Source organism: Schistocerca serialis, chromosome 1 (genome assembly GCF_023864345.2).
Source record: "Schistocerca serialis cubense isolate TAMUIC-IGC-003099 chromosome 1, iqSchSeri2.2, whole genome shotgun sequence".
Classification (NCBI taxonomy): domain Eukaryota; kingdom Metazoa; phylum Arthropoda; class Insecta; order Orthoptera; family Acrididae; genus Schistocerca; species Schistocerca serialis.
In genome coordinates this window covers 1,161,909,667-1,161,930,725 of record NC_064638.1, presented here as the reverse complement: position 1 = coordinate 1,161,930,725, position 21,059 = coordinate 1,161,909,667, and the positions used below count along the sequence as shown (strand labels likewise).

Genomic DNA, 21,059 nt, shown 5'->3' with positions numbered 1-21,059 from the left:
TCGAGTTCCATTGGTGAATGCACGACACAAAGGTTTACTCGTCTCCTCAGTCCGTCAACACCGACATTGGACTGTTGATGACTCGAAACATGTTGCCTTGTCGGACGAGTCGTGTTTCAAATTGTATAGAGCGGATGGACGTGTTCGGGTATGGAGACAATTTCACGGATTGATGGAGGCTGCATGTCAGCAAGGGACTGTTCAAGCTGGTGGAGGCTCTGTAATGGTGTGGTGTGTGTTCAGTTGGAGTAATATGAGACCCCCCATACTGTTAGATACGACTCTGATAGGTGACACGTACGTGAGCATTCTGTCTAATCACCTGCATCCATTCATGCGCATTGTGCATTCCGGCGGACTTGGGAAGTTCCAGCAGGACAGTGCGACACCCTACACGTCCAGAACTGCTACAGAGTGACTCCAGGAACACGCTTCTGAATTTAAACACTTCCACTGGGTACCAAACCACCAATCATAAATATTATTGAGCATATCTGAGATACCTTACAACGAGCTGTTCAGACGAGACCTCTACCCCATTGTACTGTTACGGATTTATAGACAGCCCTGCTGGATTCATGGTGTCAGTTCTCTCCAGCACTACTTCAGACAATAGTCGAGTCAAGGATACGTCGTGTTGCGGTACTTCTGCGTGCTCGCTGTGGCCCTTCTATAATAGAAGGTAACCTACCTTATAAATCATGTGGTGCCAAACCGTTGTTCAAAATTTTACATGTTACTAGTAAATTTTGAAATGTATGATATTTTAGTTAGAAATTTGCCATTTTTTTGTCAATTTTAATTTATTCGAGGGGCAAGTAGGCGGATCTCAAGAATTACGTAAATGAAAGCCGCGACATTCATTCGCTCGACAGGATCATCAAGCAATCTGGAGCATACATTTACGGATGTCGCGCACGCTTCTGCCTGTCGTGCTATTGTTACAGAGAAGTGGACTGATATGGGCAGCCGGTGAATGCGTGACTGTCGACTTATCTAATATGGGGCGCTCTACGTTATCTCCTTATCTCACTAAACGCCGGCATAAAACCTCACGCAAAGTAACTCGGCCGCTGGTAGCGAACCAGTGCGTCATCTTAACACGACACCGTACCGATAGTCGGTTGACAACTGCTTAGCTTCGTCGTCTTTCCTACCGCGCAGGTCAGAAGCCACCAGTGATGCCGAAGGGACGAAAAATCGTCATCGCGAGTCTCTTCAAGGGAGAGCCCAAAGTCACCGACTTCAAAATCGAGACCGAAGAACTGCCGGCGCTACAGGATGGCCAAATACTGTGCGAGGCAGAATACATCAGCGTGGACCCGTACCAGAGGGCGTACTCACAGAGGCACAAGGTCGGCGCCACCATGATCGGATCACAGGTATGCTTCATCAAGAAGATGAAACTAAATGATGTCCATTCTTATTGTCCTGACTAGAAGCATTAGGCTTCCAATTCTTATCGTACTTGTGTACTTCCCCTTTCTTTCTCTGTAATCTTCAAATATTGTTACAGCAGGCAAGAGGCACAGAACAGTTGCTGGTTATTTGAAAGACTAATGTTTCCGTCAGATTTATTTAGAGGAGTAAAATATTTTTACTTATGAAAAAGTCATTTCTTCTGAAGGTCTTAAATGCACCGGTCATAGCAGAAATACACATGAGACTTTATCAGACCTGTCGAAATGTAGGAATCTGAGTTTCATTCGAACCATGACAAGTTAACGAGAGAGTTAAGAAGACAAAACACGTAGTTTAAGTTCAGACTTTTAGGGAGCAACACAGAACGAATACTACCAATACATATGAACGTGGAACACAGTGAATTCGCTGTCACCAGTCCGGTGTGAGCAATGTAAATGTCGTGTCACTGCTTCGCGTTTTATGATTTTCAAGACATTCAACATAAGCACTTGTGGAGTATCTAGCAACATAGTTTGTTATTGTCTGTTATATGTGACTAAGCAAGCAGTATGCGTTTCACGGACACTATGTACGCTGGGTTTATTCTTGTCATCCTTAAATGAAGAAACATGCACTTTTTAACATAGACGAGTGGGTAAGTTGTATAGGAAAAGATGCCTCCTTCAGAAACTGAGCACTGCTTATTTTAGTGAAGTTATAGTTAATGAAGCCGTTACTTCGTTCAAAGAATATTTAATTATAATGACTTTGCTGCTGTAAAAACCACACGTCGTGTTCTTGTAACGGAAATCTACATCTGCATCTACACTATGTGATCAGAAGTGTCCGGACACCTGGCTGAAAACGACTTACAAGTTCATGGCACCCTCCATCGGAAATGCTGGAATACAATATTGTTTCGGCCCACCATTAGCCATGATGACAGCTTCCACTGTCGCAGGGATGCGTTTAGTCAGGTGCTTGAAGGTTTCTCGGCCAGTGGCAGCCCATTCATCACGGAGTGCTTCACTAAGTAGAGGCATCGATGTCGGTCGGTGAGGCCTGGCACCAGTCGGCGTTCCAAAACATCCCAAAGGTGTTCTATAGGACTCAGGTCAGGATTCTGTGCAGGCCAGTCCATTACAGGGACGTTATTGTCGTGTAACCACTCCCCCACAGGAGGTCCATTATGAACAGGTGCTCGATCATGTTGAAAGATGCAATCCCCATCCCCGAATTACTTTTCATCAGTGGAAAGCAAGAAGGCGCTTAATACATCAGTGTAGGCCTGTGCTGTAATAGTGCCACGCAAAACAACATATGGTGCAAAGTCCCATCCATGAAAAACAGGACCACACCATAACACCACCGCCTCCGAATTTTAGTGTTGGCAATACACACCCTGGCAGATGACGTTTACCGGGCATTTGCAATTGACACACCGTGCCATCGGATCGCCACATTGTGTACTGTGATTCGTCACTCCACACAACGTTTTTTCACTGTTCAATGGTCCAATGTTTACGCTCTTTACCCCAAGCGATGCGTCGTTTGGCATTTACCGGCTCGATGTTTGGTTTATGAGCAGCCACTCGACCTTGATATCCAAGTTTTCTCTCCACCCACCTAACTGTTCAAATGGTTCAAATTGCTCAGAGCACTATGGGACTAAACATCTGAGGTCATCAGTCCCCTAGAACTTAGAACTACTTAAACCTAACTAACCTAAGGACATCACACACATCCATGCCCAAGGCAGGATTCGAACCTGCGACCGTAGTGGTCCCGCGGTTGCAGACTGAAGCGCCTAGAACCACTCGGCCACACTGGCCGGCACCTAACTGTCATAGTACTTGCAGTATATTCTGATGTCGTTTGGAATTCCTATGTAATGGTCTGAATAGATGTCTGCCTATTACACGTTACGACCTTCTACAACTGCCGACGGTCTCTGTCATTCAACAGACGAAATCGGCCTGTTCTATTTTCTGCTGTATGTGTCCCTTAACATTTCCACTTCACTATCGCCTCTGAAACAGTGGACCTAGGGACGTTTAGGAGTGTGGAAATCTCACGTACAGACGTATGACAAGCGATATCTAATCACCTGACCACGTTCCAAGTCCGTGGGTTCCACGGAGCGCCCCATTCCGCTCTCTTACTATGTGTAATGGCTGACAGGGTCGTTGATATAGAGTACCTGGCACTAGGTGGCAGCACAATACACCTAATATGAAAAACGTATGTTTTTGGGCGTGTCCGGATGCTTTTGATGACATATTGTACATCTATACTCTACAAGCCCTCTTATGGTGCGTGGCGGAGGGTATTTTGAGTACAAGCGTCTGTTCCAGTGGCGAGTGGATCGCGGGAAGAATGATTGCTGGTTACTTTCTCTGCGGGCTTCAGTCTCTCCCGTTTTATCGTCATGCGCTTTTCGCGAGATCTATATAGGAGGAAGCAATGCATAGATTGACTCGTCTAGGAACGTACGCTCTAGGAACTTAAACGGCAGACCACACCTGTGATGCGTTCGCCTCTTTTACAGCGTCTTCCTTGGCATTTGGCTGAGTACCTCCGAGGGAACTAAATGAACCTATGATGAAACGTGGGGATCTTTTTTGGATCTCCTCTGTTTGATATGCCAAGCATATCCGACAGAGATACAAGGCCGCCAAACAATAGTCAACCATTTGTCAAAAGATGATTCTGTAAGCTACCTCCTTTGTCGACGGACTAAATTTCCTGACACTTCTTCCCTTGAATCTCAGTCTGGCATCAGCGTTACCCGCGAATAATTTTGTGTGGACACCGCCCTTTAAATCGTTCCGTATTCGCACTCCTAGATATTTTATGGAATTAACTTCATCAAGTGATTATTCTGCAGTCGTGTAACTACACAGTTTCGCGTAGTATTAAGGTCTTATTTGATTCAATAGGTGGCAGTGCGCAAATGTATCGAAAGCCTACAGGTAGTCAAGAAACACCCTAGCTACCTGGGCGAATGCATCTTCTGTTTTTTGCGACTCGTGCAGGAACAGAGCAATCTGGGTGTAAAACAAGCATTGTTTTCTGGGCTATGTTGATTCCTACAGATGATATTTCTGGCGTCCACAAATTTCATAATACAGGAGCACAAAACACGTTTCAGAATCCTACAACAAATCAACATCAGACACACTTGTCCTTAGTTTTGTGTGTCCATTCGACGGTGTCGGCCGCTGGTCGCCGAGCGGTTCTAGGCGCTTCAGTCTGGAACCGCGTGACCGCTACGGTCGCAGGTTCGAATCCTGCCTCGGGCATGGATGTGTGTGATGTCCTTAGGTTAGTTAGGTTTAAGTAGTTCTAAGTTCTTGGGGACTGATGACCTGAGATGTTAAGTCCCATAGTGCTCAGAGCCATTTTGAACCAATCGACGTTCCTCCTTGAAAACGAAAATGATCTGTTCTTTTTTCCAATCATTATGAACGCTTCCCTCCTCCAGAGACCTACCGTACACTCTCGTTACAAGAAGTGCGACTTATTTCGTATATTGTCTGTGGAATCGTATTGTTATCTCGTCGGGTCCAGAGGCCTTCCCTCTGATGCACTATTTGACTTACTCTTCTGTCTCCTGACCACTAACTGCCATATTGTCGTTCGCGCGAATATTTTAAGGAGGAACTATAGTTTGAGTTTTCTTTGTGAAACTATTTTCGGAAAAGACGTTCAGTATTTCGGAGTTTCTGGTTCATCCTCCGTTTCAGTGTCTGAACAGATGGCCTCAACCCGTCCGCTGTTTTAACAGAAGACGGAAACTTCTTAGGATTTCCTGAGAGGTTAGTAGAATTTTACTATCGAACTGCTAGAACGCATTTTACACGCTGAAACTGAAAATAAAATACTGCTAATCAGGCTGCAGCACGTATGTGCCAACTTGTAGACACGTCCGGTGAACATCAAGTAGGCCATAATAAAGAACCAGAACCTTCGGAAAATGCTGTTTCTATAAAGCCGAAACGTTGCCATATTATTTTCGATTTTAAACCATTGACTAGAGGAAGGCCATGCATGAGTAAAAAGAAAAATGCATACTGGGAAGCGCAATTATTTTAACAGAAGCACTCCGTCTTCAGGCACAAGTGGCCCATCGGGACCATCCGACCGCAGTGTCATCCTCAGTTGGGGGTGCGAATAGGAGGAGCGTGTGGTCAGCGCACCGATCTCCCGGTCGTTAAGATGGTTTTCTTTGACCGGAGGCGCTACTATGCGGTCGAGTAGCTCCTAAGTTAGCATCAGGCGGCTGAGTGCCCCCCGGGAAATGGCAACATTGCATGGGGGATGGCGGCCCGGATGGTCACCCATCCAAGTGCCGGCCACGTCCGAAAGAGCATAACTTCGGTGATCTGACGGGAACCGGTGTATCCACTGCGGCAAGGCCGTTGCCATTTGTTTCAATAAGATTACCTATAAAATAGTGTTGATTGTTAAGGAAGCAAACAATGAGGAGTAAAACAGGTTAAAACAATAAAGATAATATTCTGATGAAAGTATAGTGCAATGTGTTGTATGTGAAATGCATTCTATGCTGATCCCCCATCTGAAGCCTCGACACTGTGTTGCAAACGCTGCACCTGCTGAGATGATGACATATTTTAAATCCGATAATTTGTGGTTGATTGTTGTTGATGAAAAACTCTTTTAGTGATATATTAAATTTCAACACTATAATACTTTCACTGAAAATTGGTCAGTAAGAAACTATCAACAATGCAAAAGTAATATTGCCTCATACGTTCTAGGAATAAAAACATATTCATTCGATTTTTAACAGTACTTTTGTAAGTCTTTTGATCTTGGTTTAATTCTGCGTTAAGATGACGATTTCTCATTAATGTGTAAAATCGGTTAAGAAATTGATAGTTGATTAAAATAAAAATTAATCCAAACTAGATACAACGCATTTTAATAGGTGCAAAGCAAAGTAAGTTATCTTTAAAATGAATTTATTAATAGGAGCTAACCGCTAAGTTCGTCAACTTTCGCCAGTCTCCCCTGCCGGTGTTTTCATATCTACATGTTCATGACGTACAAGGTGTACTAAAAAGTTGTATCAACTCGAAGAAAATCAAGATACGACACTGATAAATAATGATGGTTTTAGTCCTTTACATATTACCCATTTCAAGTGACATACATTTCTGAATGATTTGGTTGTATAAATCTGCCTTAGAACTATTTCACCTTGTAAATTACCCCCATGTCTTCTTGTAAATGTACCCCACGCCAGGGTTTCTCCATCCTAGATGACAGAGGAATCATTAACTGCTTGCCAGGCAAGTAAAATACATATCGAGAGTCAAAATTTGACAGCCAAAAGATGTGGCATGTGTGGCTGGGTCCTGACTGTATTGAATGATCTGGGACGTTGTCATGGAACATATATGCTCTCTTGGACAGCTTCCTTCGACTTCGTTCAAATGGCTCTGTGCACTATGGGACATAACATTTGAGATCATGTCCCCTAGAATTAAGGACGTCACACACATCCATGCCCGAGGCAGGATTCGAACCTGCGACCGTAGCGGTCTCGCGGTTCCAGACTGAAGCGCCTAGAACCGCTCGGCCACATCAGCCGGCTCCTTCGCCTTGTTTTGACAGTCTTCCATATAACCTCGTCGAGAGATTTCGGTGGTATGTTCCTTCGATGGTTTATTCCTTACAAGACTAACCTGTCACCGTAACACCATGGAGGTTCCAAGAAACACACGCATCATTACCTTCCCCGATGACGATTGTGTCTTCGTTATTCTCGGCGGTGCTGTATCCACATCTTACCACTGCTTCGTTTCTCTCTTGCCTCGGCGTCATAGTAACAGACTCAGTCCCGTCTAAGGGTGTTAGGTGCCAAAAGTGGTCTCATGGATTGGCCTGACATACCTCCAACGTTTCTACTGCTTGATCGGTTAGCTTTTTGAATGGGATTCAACAGTCGTGGTTCAGTAAGTTGTACAGAGGGTTGACAATTAACTCATAATTGATTTTCATTTTCTCCATCATAGATTTAATCGTGTATTGTTGCCATATACTCCACCAGTTTAGGCTGGATTTTGTAACTTCGTTCTTCTTTTAATGTAGAAATTCAGTTACTACATGAGACTCCTGTTTATCGTTTTGCTACGCCATTTTTATAGCTATATACAGCACTTTCTCGTCGGTGTTTCAGTGATTACTAGAATTCCAGAAATAAACTTGTAAACGTAAAACCAATTACGCAACTTTTTTTTTGTTAGTGCTAGTTAAAGCTTTATTACGGTACTTGTAAACACACAAAAAACGACGTCCTAGGATTGACGTTTATAGTCGGTATTTCATTTGTCTTGACATTACCAGTAGTACATACGCAATAAAATACACCTAGTAATGAAACATTGTGTTACGTTGTTGAACTTATTAGACGTGAGGTAACGGCACTGACTTGCTGCCTAGTATGAAATTTTTAACACGATATTTTGGTACCTTAACCTCTTTATGAAATATTGCCGGAGATTACGTTACTTGGGACACCATTTATTGAAGGAAAATTGTCAAAAGATGGTCACAAACGTGTAGTGTGGTTACTGGCGTATTAAAATGTCCGCTAAACACGTATTCCCATATCTGTCTGTCTCCAGTTGTATTCGTTACATATGATTTATAAAATAAACGCCCTAAAATACTGGGTGGGTCTGGGCAGCCAAACAAGTCAACTCAACAGTTTCAGTAAAATTCAAATAGTCCCATAGCTTCGACTACGGATTTTATAGCGTTGTCTTGTATCTCTGGAAACGTATTCTAATACCTTTAGGATAGTAGTATTGTTTACAGTGGCAACCACCGCTTCGTCTATTGTGATTGCCTTATCTCTGTAGAAATTTGTCTTCTTCCATTCTTACAGACACGATAAACCAGCTTTATCAGTATGTTGACATCAACTTAAGTCCCAGTGTCAATTTTCACTGCCTGGTAATGATGAGAGGGATACAGGATACTCTGACGAAGTCTTCACCGTGCTTTCTTATGTATAAAATGGATGTGAGTTTCAGCACTTTCAGTATTTGCTGAAGAGGTACATCCTACCGACTCAATAATAGCTCCTCCTTTCCTTAACTGGATGTTCAGAAAAAGTTCGTTAATGGGAAATGACACAGCTTGGTCTCAGGCGCCTTGTCACGGTCCGCGCGGCTCCCCATGTCGAAGGTTCGAGTCCTCCCTCGGGCATAGGTGTGTGCGTTGTCCATAGCGTAAGATGGTTTAAGTTAGATTAAGTAGTGTGTAATCTTAGGGACCGATGACCTCAGCAGTTTGGTTCCATAAGATCTTACCACAAATATCCAAAATAACAACACTGTCCGATCAGCGACGAAGTCATTAAGGACAGTGTACAAGAACAGATTCGTAAGAATGAGTATGATATCTGACTGTGACGTTGTTCGAATAAACCTTCTTGACGTGCGTCTGAGGTTACTCATGGATACCGCGAGATCCGTATGAATGTATTCCCTAATGCTGTTCCACGGTTCAGAGATTTTAACAGATCGCTCGCTACATGCCTTGTCAACTGTACCTCACAGTCGATATTTGTTGAATGCACGAACACTAATCACTGCGGTGCTGGTATAAGACCATCTGCGAATTTCGAAATGTGCTCTGGTATTCAACAGGGTGGCGTCCAACAAAAGGTATTTCGATATTTGCGTTTTTCAGTCTTCAGGCCGTCATCACAATGGCGAAACGCCAGCTTCCCGCAATAATTCACCATTTTTACGTCACCAGCATTAATACCACGGACCATTTCGAAAACAATGGTGCTCCAGGAATGTACGCATCTACGTATTCTTCAGGAGCTGCGAAAGTCCTTTCCGTTACAAAACGCCTAAGGAAGTTCATATCAACTCCTGAAAACACATACTGCATTATTTTAAATGCGCACAACTACTAGCCATCCGTTTCAGATATACATATAAGTAGGAAACGAATGTGTAACACTCAGAGATTTATTGCTAAACAACACACAATAGCCTTCATCCAGGAAATAAAAATATTTCAGTAGTAAACCTAACTGCACACGATTACCAAGCCACACCTCTAGCTGATGAGGAAACGACCGAAAAAAAAAAAAAAAAACTAACGAATGATCATAGTACCCTCTGACGAAGAATGTGAAGCAGTAAAACAGATAGTTTGACAGAATCAATTGTTAAAGTATATACGAAAGGAATAACCGATAAGAACGCTATTGGACTGTCGAAGAAATCTGTGCCCACCACTAGGCGGGCTCTGATGGGTATAGACTCTCCACCTTGTCGCTCGGTCATTAAGACGGGTGATATATTGGTTTCTGCCGAGAAAAACTGGCTCACGTAAGACCGCCCTAGAACGAAATTTGAAAAAATCGTTTCGCCATTTTGTACATTGAGATGATGATCCTGAAATGCTGTTTATAATGAAGAATGATTTTCCTTATCGCCGTGGGTGAACTCGCTGAAGAAGAGACTTCCGAGTTCTAAACCACGTGGTAACACCGACGAGACGCATTACCAATGACTGATCTTCCAATGACCGGCACGAAGTAACAGTATTGTTCACACATCAATCAGAAGTTATGGTTTGGTGAGAAATATCGCTTCCGTAAATTGGTGTTACACTAAATGCACACCATCCTCCAGTTTATAATGACTGGTTAATTCGGTATTCCAACGTAACTGTCTAAAGCGAGAGAGCTATGGCTGTGGTACCGAAGGATGGAAACGAAGTGTGCTAAATTTACTTGTCCGAAAATACCAGAAAATGGACGTGATAGAAATTTGTGGCCCAAAAATTAATTAACATAGAAAGGAACTTTTATGAAATTATACCCATTGCGAGAGGATAGGAACAGGCTCTTCTCAATAAACGAAATCCCCTGCCGTGAACGTAACTAATTTAAATCTACGTTTAAATTTACATCTATACCCTGAAAAACAATGAGAAGTCCTTAGCAGAAGGTAAGTCCCATTTTGCAAGTTATTAGGGTTTCTTGCTGTTTCATTCACGTGTGTACCGCGAGAATGATGAGCGTTTCAACACCTCCGCGCGTAATGCCATTACCTCAATCTTGTTATCGTTATCCTTACGGGAGCGATAGGATGGGGTTTGTCCTACATTCCAAGATCCATCAATTAAAACAACTTACTGAAACTTTCCAAATAGGCTTTCACTTCTAACATGAACCGTTTCCCATTTCAATTTCTTCAGCATCTCCATGACATTCTCTGTATTCGAAACAACTAACACATTCGGGCTGTCCTCCTCCGTAGATGATGTTACTGTTGGTCCTACTTGGTACACGTCACCTATACTTGAACAATATTCTACGATGGGTCGCAATAATATTTTTGCAGCCATCTCCTTCGTAGACTAAATGCATTTGCTTAGTATTCTACAGACAAACCGAAGACCAGCATTTGTTATACTTCCGACTGAGCCTATGTGATCGCTCCATTTCACATCCCTACAAACTGTCATACCCAGGTAACTCCACGAGTTGACCGATTCCAACAGTGGCTTATTGATGTTATAATCAAAGAACACTAAGTTTCTTTATCGTTTTATGATGTACACAGCATTACATTTCCTTTCACCACTTTGAAATGTTAACAAGATCCGAGTAAATACGAGAGTCGTTCACTAAAAAATACAAAACCTTTTTGTCTGAAAGCAGGTTTGTTTTATTCAGGATTCCAATGCACCATATCATTCTCCACCATTTTGGCTACAAAATCCTGTTTTCGACATGATCTCCGTACAATACGACTGCCTTACTCCACCTTACTGGAAGGGCCAGTATGCCTGCATTGTACCACTCCACTACTGGTTGACGTTGCAACCCAGTAATCCATTTACTGACCCCGTAGATTGCATCCTTCATTGCGCATTTGTGTAGCGACGAACACGGTGAAGTCGTTTCCTCATTTCTCTGAGGACAGCACAATAGACTTCATAGTTAATCGTTGCTCCATGTGAGAGGGCATCAAACAGAAAAACCCCTTCAGAATCGCAGAAAAACTTCGCCATGGCTTTACCGGTAGAGGGGGGCTTTGAAATTTCCTTCGCAAGAGAAGTTGGGTGACGTCACTCCATGGATTGTAGATATGTTTCTGGTTCGAAGTTCCTAATCCATGTTTCATCACCTGTGACGATTTTCGATAAAAAATAGTCATTATCAGCCAACTAAAGCGCAAGTAATTCCGCACAGATGGTCCTTCGTTGTTCTTTGTGGTCTTCTGTCAGGTGGTAAGTAATCCAGAGAGGTAACTCAACTGATGGACGAGTGTGTCAGTACTGCTATGAGAGAAGTACAATTGTGCTGCAAGGTGTTTGATTTTGATACGTCAGTCAGGTCCCATGAGAGTGTCCGCACGTTCAAACATTGCAAGTTGTGTTCACCCGGCCGGTACGCGGGAGGTCGGACCAGTTTACACGACTCTTGTTGCGATGATGACAGACTTCTCGCCGAACGACTCACCGTGTTTTTGTTCAATGCCAGGTCTCCGTAAACATTCTGCAAGCGCCTATGAATTTTCGCGATGCTCCGGTATTCCGCCAAATTCCGCTCTGTGACAGCTGTTCTCTTGGAAAGCACCTCTGTTACAGACGCCATTATAAAGACTACGTATAGCGCCACCAACTATCAGAACATCATGTAACTACAGAGAATGAAGCGGGAACATTCCATAACGTCCCAAAACAAATTCTGCCTTTCTTCAGCCGACGTTGGCCGAGAAAAAAAAAGGTGTAGGATTACGTATTGAACTCCCATCGTGTATGCGGACCTGTTTTCAGAGAATACTACCCTTTGATAACTCTAACATCTGCGAAAGGTCTTGTAACGTCCGCCTTCCCTTCTATCGACAATGTTAGAAATATATGACCGTGTAAGCATGTGCCTAAACAATTGGAATAAATTTTTGAAAAGCCTATCGTTCCGAAGATTCAATATAAAGTCGATAAATAAGGGGTAGGTTAACAACAAGATGCCTTCTAGGACAACTTAATCCGCCTACTTAATCACTCTAAAATTTAGTATGGTTGTTCGAAAGGTTTGTGCTATCATTCACGTACTGTGCCAACGAGAAGGGTACCACGTAGATCGGAACAGAATAATAAGAGTTACTGAAATAATTATGGCTAAAAGAAATACAGTCGCCAGCCCCATTGGGCAAAATTTCTGTTCTGTAGGTGAATTAATGAGCCGAACAGGCAATGTCAAGAATTACTCGAACACGCGCGGCAGCAGAGAGCTGCACGCACGTTAGCAAAAACAATTGACACATTTACGTAATAAAGCGAGAAAGAAAATAGTTAGCACTCGAAATATCATTAACTAATAGAGCTGAAATTTTGAAAACATACAAGATAACACTTAGATTAATGGTTACTTACTGTTGTAAGTGACAATGGCGCTACCTCACAGTAACGTCTACTATTTTCATACGAATTTTGGAAAATGGCAGAAAATAATTAAAAGAAACTCTACTGACTTCTGAACACGGAAGTAGAAATTGTTAACTACCGTATCAAAAGGTAATCATTATACTTTAGCACGAATGCAACTCAAAATGTGAACCAGAACTTTACTAACAACAAATTACAATAATCACTGATATTTGCACTCACTAATTAATTATAGTTAGTGCTTTTGTTTATATTGCCAGGAATCATTTTAATTTGATTAGTTGATTTATTATTTGCAATAATTAGATCGCCTCAATTTAAGTTCAAATTTAAAGTTAGTGAGACTGAAATCACTGAATGCTTTCAGTTCAAATCTTTAATCTAACTGAATCATTTAGTTCATAAGCAAAACTAACTGGTACTGCAATTTTCATTTTTCATTAACGGTACCCGGATTATTGTAACAATAGGACAGGACACGAACCTACTTCGTGAATGATTTTAGGATAATTACGGGTAAACAGTTTTGATTAAACTGTGGTAATTATTCACTCGCAAAACACCACAAAGCTGAGTAACGCCGTTACAAAACTAGTTGACAATAAGCTGTGACGCAGCAATCTTACTTCAGTCCATTCTCGCCGTGACGAAGTTGCTGACGACGATTCTGCTGCTGGCTCCTTTCCATGATAATTATCGAACACGGGAGTTATCGGCAATGACATTGGCGTGGCGGGTTCTTGATGTTGCTGCAGCCAATATTTCCACCGCCCACGCTCATCACTTGCCACGTGCCGCTAAACGATCACTCCTCCAGTACAGTGCACGCCATCCATGCGTCCGCACTTCACCTAGTCACACACCAGAGTTCTCTCTCTGTGTAGCGCGCGCTCTGACGTAACACCCTCCCGCGTCCAGGACGCCGCTACTCCAACGATACTTATTCGTGGACAAAAACCTAAAGTTTCCCTAACATTCCCTCAGCGATTACTCAGCGATATTTACATAATATACATAATTGATTATACAGCAAAATAAACAAATTAATTCATACATCTTGTACATATAAATTTAAATAAGGATTTACATAAAGAATCAAGTACATATACAATAATAAATGGTCAAAGAGCACATAGGCATGAAAGTATTAGTCTGACATTACTGTCAATATTGTCAGCAAGTATCATTCACCTACAATATTAACAACAAGGGCCCAACTCAGTTGGATTCGCAGAGCAGAGCACTGTACTCCAAAGCGGAGCGGAAAATCTGATACAGAAAGCTAGAGGGATTTGGAACGTGACACAGCAGAAATATCTGACCAGTTAAGTGAACAGATAAAGAACTCGAAAAATCAACCGTCGATAACAGGATTCGAGAAAAAAACTTCTAGAGGCGGCCTCTGTTTCATAAGCCGGATGAAGATACTCATAAACTGACACATATAACGTCTCTCATGTAATATCCAATAAGACGGTCTCATGATAAAGTGCAACTCGACAGGAGGGCTTTGAGCTACTATGAGGACGATTTTACTCACAAGAATACTTCGTGTACACACATTTCATTCAAAGCTACAGTAACTCCGAGTAAATAATATCAGAATTTCCACCTATTAGTATATAGTGTTGTTTAGTTTAGTTGTTTCCACGTCCCATTGGCAGATTACGAAACAAGCTATTTTCTGCAGCCTGTCAGAAACTTCACAAATATACACTTACTCGTTTAAAATATATCTATATGCTGACCAGTAACCGAATCAAATTCGTATACTCATTTTATTTTTCAATGAAATTTAATATATCCAGATTTTCAGCTTCAGAGTAGCAGCTCTCAAAAAGAAATGATTTCATTTTTAAAGGTTTCTTTCTTCACTTCACATCAGTGTAATTCACAACTGAGGCGGTCAGATATTTCCATGGTTGAATACTTTTCTCATTTCTGTGACAGTGTAAGATTCAATTTAGGAAGCAGAAGACAATTTCTCTAGACTAGTGTTATATTTATAAATACAATTATTGCTCGTATTTTCAAGCTGTGATTGGCTCTTCGCAATAAACTTCGGTAAAGTGGAAACGTATTGTGAGCCAGTTTTTAGAATCCACTGTTCTTCATTCAGGTATTTACAAGAATTTCGAGGGTGGACACGAGATATAAAACACTTGCAGCGCGTTTCTATCTACTGGTATCTAAATTCTTGGTCGCTGGCACAAGTAATTCCATTATGATGGGCTGTACTTTGGTGTACATTTGCAAATAGCTTCACAGCAGAAAATGTACGGTAACATAAAAAAGTAATGGGCAATTTTCCGTCAGCAAGTATAATCACGCTGATAAGAGTTATCGTTTAGAGAAGTCGTGCTATATTTTAGTTTCGAACTTACTTCAGGAATGAGATACTGCAAGATACAGACAGTAGCATCAAAATAAAAATTTGGGTAAACAACAACCTAAATGAATTAACAAAATTTTTTTAAACGTGGCTACTTATTGCCATATAAAATGCAGCATTTGATTCCGTCAACGTACATACAAATGTGTTAACGAGTAGACAGAGAGCAATGAAGCGATTTCAATGTTTGTGTCTGAATGTGCTGGCAGGTTTAAAGAACGCATCCTTCCATGTCATGAGTGGAACTACATGTTCTGCAAATGTTTGAAATTTTTTAAAAGTATAGGTGGCGCAGCAGCGGACGGGTATTTTCAGTAAGACGTTCTCCAATGATACAGTCACCAAGAATTTCACACCACTAAAACATGTTTCACTATCATGGAAATTCCATTTCTCAGTATCAGCGAAGACGTTACAATCCAATACAAAGCAGAGCGTAATTGTTTCCGGAATACAATATCTTGAAGGAATATCTATCGACTATGTTATCTATCAACGGTTGGTGCTAACTTATATGTAAAGCATGATATTTACATTGGTAAAGAATGAAACATATGTTGGAGAAACACTCGAAGAATGCTCGATTCGTTGACATCAGCCCCAATACCTGACGAACATATTGAGGCTATTTGAAGACTTATATTGTTTAATGATACACAATGTTTAAAAACGTGTACTAGTAGAAATTATATCGTCGTTCCCCACATATGTATTAGTTTCATTCCAGGCTTGTTTTGGTAATTACCTCTTTGAAACAGGGTCCTTTTCAACGATTATTTTCCTGTCATTACAAATGTCGGTCATCTACAAATGTCTAAATGATTGTCTGTTGCTTTTATTTTCAGTTTTGGCTCTGAGACCTATTACAAGTGATTCATTATTATCAACTGAAAGTCGCTACAAGGCTCACAAGTTCTAGCTATTGTCTGTTGTGATATGAGCTGCCGGTTAGGTTGCTTCCAGCGTACACTTTGCCAGCCTATTTGGGTTTCTTACCACCTTCGTTGAATATTTCTGGGAAATTAGACCTCGCACTCGTGAATTTGGTACCCCATTCGTCCATTAGAAGCTTTTCTTTGGCTATGCACATTCTGACAAACATTTTTCCTCAAGTCACTGTTTCTTAACTGTCCTCTCCACTTGCAACTCAGAAACTTTTTCTTCCTCAAAACTGTGCATCACGATGCTCAGTTCGATATTTAATTTCTCCATCTGCCACTCTTCGTGCGGCTACGAAAACTCGGACAAGAACTAGTTTGCAGTTTATAGGGAGTCTTCATTTTAGTTCCGCTCAAACATTTTACCGTAAGGGAGGACACAATGTCTAATGCGAACTGTTTCGGAAATTTGGTGTAACTGTGGTCAGCCGCGTTTGAGAGTTGAGGTGAGGTGCCCCGCCTCCAGTTTGGTATTTTGGTTTACATTATTACCTACGAACTTTTGGAACGAATGAGCGATAAGAATGGAGGAGAAAGAATGAAGTGCTCGTATTAATAAAGGTGTAATGGAGGGAAGCAGTCATTCTCCTCTCCTGTTTAGTATACACATCGAAGAAGCAATAATGTAATTGGAGGAGAGGTTCAGAGGCGGAATTGATTACATTTGAGGACGCAAGGCTACCAATAGTAAGATTTGTTGATGAATTTGCTGCCGTCAGTGAACACGAAGAGTTCACAGGAAGAGTTACAGGACACATTGCATGTATTGAACAGTGTGTTGAACATAGTATATGGACTGAGAGTAAACGGAAGAAAAATAAACGTAATGAGGAGTAACGGAAAAGAGATTAGTAAGAAGTTCATCATAAAATCTGAAGACCAAGAAACAAAAAACTGAAGGATTTCTGCTACGTGGAAATAAAATAACGCATGAAGGATGAAACAAGGAGGACATAGAGATCGGACTGGCACAATCGAAGAGGGTTCAAATGGTTCAAATGGCTCTGAGCACTATGCGACTTAACTTCTGAGGTCATCAGTCGCCTAGAACTTAGAACTAATTAAACCTAACTAACCTAAGGACATCACACATCCATGCCCGAGGCAGGATTCGAACCTGCGGCCGTAGCGGTCGCTCGGCTCCGGACTGTAGCGCCTAGAACCGCACGGCCACTCCGGCCGGCAATCGAGAGGGTATTCCTTGCCGAAAGAAGTCTACTGGAATCGAATATCCGCCTCTATTTAGGAATAAACTTCCCAGAATATATGGTTAGAGCACAGCACTGCCTGGTAGTGAATCATGGATTATGGGAAAACCGAAAGAGAAGAGAATCTAAGCGCTTCAGTTGTGGTGCTAAACAAGAATGTTGAAACCCAGGTGGACTGATAAGGTAAGGAATGAGGAGGTCCTACGCAGGATCAGTGGGAAAGGGAAAATACGGGAAACACGGGCAAGAAGACGGAACAGGATGATAGGACATTTGTTAGCACATCAACAAATTACTTCGATTGTAACAGAGGTAGCTCTAGAGTCTAGACTGTAAAAGCGGTATTGGAAGATACGAAAACATCCAGCAAGTAAGTGAGGACATATAATTGACACAAGAGAGGAATTCTCGATGGGCCTCATTAAACCAGTTAGAGTACAGATGATTGACAAAAGAATATTAATTGCAAAATTTTCACCACAAACACAAGGAGTAGGGATTAATCCCACTGAAAAAATCATGCTTGTTTTAGCATCTCTGTAGGTAACAAATAGGCAAGTTTCACCACCATAGAAAGTTATATACTGGCTTGCACACCACTGGAAATTCGTTTCAGTACCTAGAATCATTTGCAAAATTATGTGTTGGCAAATAAATATTAGGGACCTATTGGTACTACGTACACAGAATGTTGGTTTCTTGTACTGACTGTATTGAAAAATGTTCTATTACTCTTTTCTAAATGATACTTCCGTCGTCACACAGCTCATGTGGTTTCATCAAAACCACCTAACCAATCGAAGCCAACTCCATACCATGCGTTTTGATGAAATCGTGCAGCTATCTAATAGTCAGTGTATACATACGAAAGATACTTTTCACATGAAGTAAATCGAATGAAATTGTGGCTAGTTGCTCCAGCACTCTTTCAAAATTCTGTTTACAAAATATTATGGCTTCTAAATTATTCAGCATGCGAAGATTTTGGCAGGAGAAAAAAAAATATCACTTTCAAGTGCGCATCCTGTACGTGGCTCCAGCTCAAGAAAGGGTGATACGACTCTCGTTTTTTTTTGGGGGGGGGGGGCTGTGCGGGTGGGGGTTGGAGGCTGGGGGCTCGGGGCTCATCAGTCCTCAGAATGCTTTGATGCGGCAGCCACGAATTCCCCTCCTGTGACAACCTCTTCATCTCAGAGTAGCACTTGCAGCTTATGTCCTCAATTATTTGCTGGATGTATTCCAATCTCTGTATTCCTCTACAGTTTTTACTTTGTACAGTTCCCTTTAGTACCATGGAAGTCATTCCCTGATGTCTCTCAACAGATGTCCTACGATCCTGTCCCTTCTCCTTGTCAGTGTTTCTCACATATCCCTTTCCTCTCCGATTCTGTGCACAACATCCTCATTCGTTACTTTATCAGTCCACCTAATTTTCAACATACGTCTGTAGCACAACACTAGAAATGCTTCGCTTCGATTCTCTTCCGATCCGGTTTTTCCATAATCCATGTTTCACTATCATACAACGCTGTACTCTAGAAGTAAATTCTCCGAAATTTCTTCCTCAGATTAACGCCAATATTTGATACTAGTTAGTTCTCATGGCCAGGAATCCCCTTTTCGCCATTACTCGTCTGCTTTTTATGCCCTCCGTGCTCCGTCTGTCATTTGTTCTTTTACTGTCTAGGTAACAGAATTACTTAACTTCATCTACTTCGTGGTCATCAATCCTGAGGTTTTCTCACTGTTCTCATTTCTGCTACTTCTCATTACCTTCGTCTTTCCACGATTTATTGTCAGTCCATATTCTGACTCTTTAGAAGTTCATTCCATTCAGTAGATCACGTAATTATTCTTCACTTTCACTCAGTATAGCAATGTCATCAGCGAATCGTATCATTGATATCCTTTCACCTTGAATTTTAGTTCCACTCCTGAACTCTTATTTCATATGCGATAATTTCTCGTGTATATGGAACCATTTCGTGATTACATTATTGAGAGTACTGGTTTGCATGCTTTCGGGGAAGGATTCGAAATTTTCTCATTGGAAAGGTAAACTCCCGATGTGGTCTCAAGTTACTGTTTGTCGGCAGAGGGTGCTCAGTGAGTCTTATTACGAGCCGGCCGGGGTGGCCGAGCGGTTCTAGGCGCTACAGTCTGGAACCGTGCGACTGCTACAGTCGCAGGTTCGAATCCTGCCTGGGGCATGGATGTGTGTGATGTCCTTAGGTTAGTTAGGTTTAAGTAGTTCTAAGTTCTAAGGGACTGATGACCTCAGAAGTTAAGTCCCATAGTGCTCAGAACCATTTTCTTATTACGAAGGGCGAGGATCCTTGGAGAGTTGAGCAGTGTTGCGGCAGTGTTGTCATTGCCTGCTCCCTGCTTTTGTCGGTAGAGCACGTGCCTTATCTCGCTGAGGGCACAGACCACCATGCCACCACGGCCGTCCCCAGGGCATAATTGAACATGACTTTTTTGCCTTTCCTACAGGGACATCGGAAGGTAGAATGCTCCAGCGCTGTGTAAGCATCGTGACAAATGCAGTTGCTTTCACTCGAAACTTTTGATGTCACTCTCACAACCATGTTTGGCGTGAAGGTGACCGTTGGGTATGACCCTGCTCCAGGCCATTACCAACCGTATGTTAATTAACATAGGTTTTAAATTTTCTCATTTTCAGAGTACTGAATGAGCGATCTGTTTTACTTGCTAAAAAACATTCAACAGTTTATAATATATAAAATATTGCATTATGTAGGACAACTAGTTTAAAATACATTTCTGTCATCTTCTGGTCTTAAAAATCTTTTTGTTGTGAAATGTATTTATTTTACTTTGAATCTCAGTCCAAATTGTCTTGTGGGTAAAATTCAGCACATTATAAAAGGTCTGTTATAATCAAAATGTTTAAAACAAAGAGCACCTTTTTCGGAAGCCCATCTCCATACATATAACGCTCACAGACGCTTGTTACTTCACAAAACGCAGTACGCAGTTGCACATCTGTTTACATAAGCTAGACATACTTTTAACAGTCAGTTTGGGATCTATCTAGATTATTTAAACAGATATGCTAGTGTGTACTGTATTTTATGATGTAACGAACATATATGTATGTGAGTGTGTATGTGTGTTGTAAGGGGTCCGTAGGCCCTTACTATAAGTTTTGCGACAGCACAGGTCGACAGGACAAACAATCGATAGTGTGCGTCGGGTGGCGAGAGCGAGAGCGAGTGTTGAGTGAGTTGTGTGTGGTACGCGCTGCGGGCCGAGCCGGGTGGAGGTCTGTTGCTGGAATGCAAGACCGTACCGACAAAGGGAGTGGCCATCGCCGTGGTTTAACCCCTTTGTGTTAGAAATATTCGGGAAAGTGAAAAAGTATAATTACTAGTGTGATTCAGTGATATTTTTGTGCCGATTTTTGCAATTACGCGTCTACCGCGCCGGCATCATTTGGGTTGCAGTGTTGGATTGCAGTGTTGGATTGTAGTGTTGGATTATAATGATTGAAAATGCGTGTGACGATAATGAATAACGAAAGGACCTGTGCTGATATTAGCCGTTATTAATTCTGTACGACGAAGGCAGTGGCTGTCTCCTTACTTTGTGTTTTTGTGATGAAAATAGGTCGTTGATTAATGAAGCTGTGTTGTTGTTGTT

The 21,059-nt window shown here is 41.8% G+C and overlaps 1 protein-coding gene across 1 annotated transcript in view; it reads left to right on the top strand.

Moving 5' to 3' along the window:
* Nucleotides 1–1,181: 1,181 nt before the first annotated feature.
* The window catches only part of LOC126459573 (prostaglandin reductase 1-like), a 35,032-nt gene continuing 15,154 nt past the window's right edge, over nt 1,182–21,059 (top strand). The window contains exon 1 of the mRNA XM_050095869.1: nt 1,182–1,382. Coding sequence (XP_049951826.1) covers nt 1,182–1,382 — 201 coding nt within the window. The remainder of the gene's footprint in view (nt 1,383–21,059) is intronic.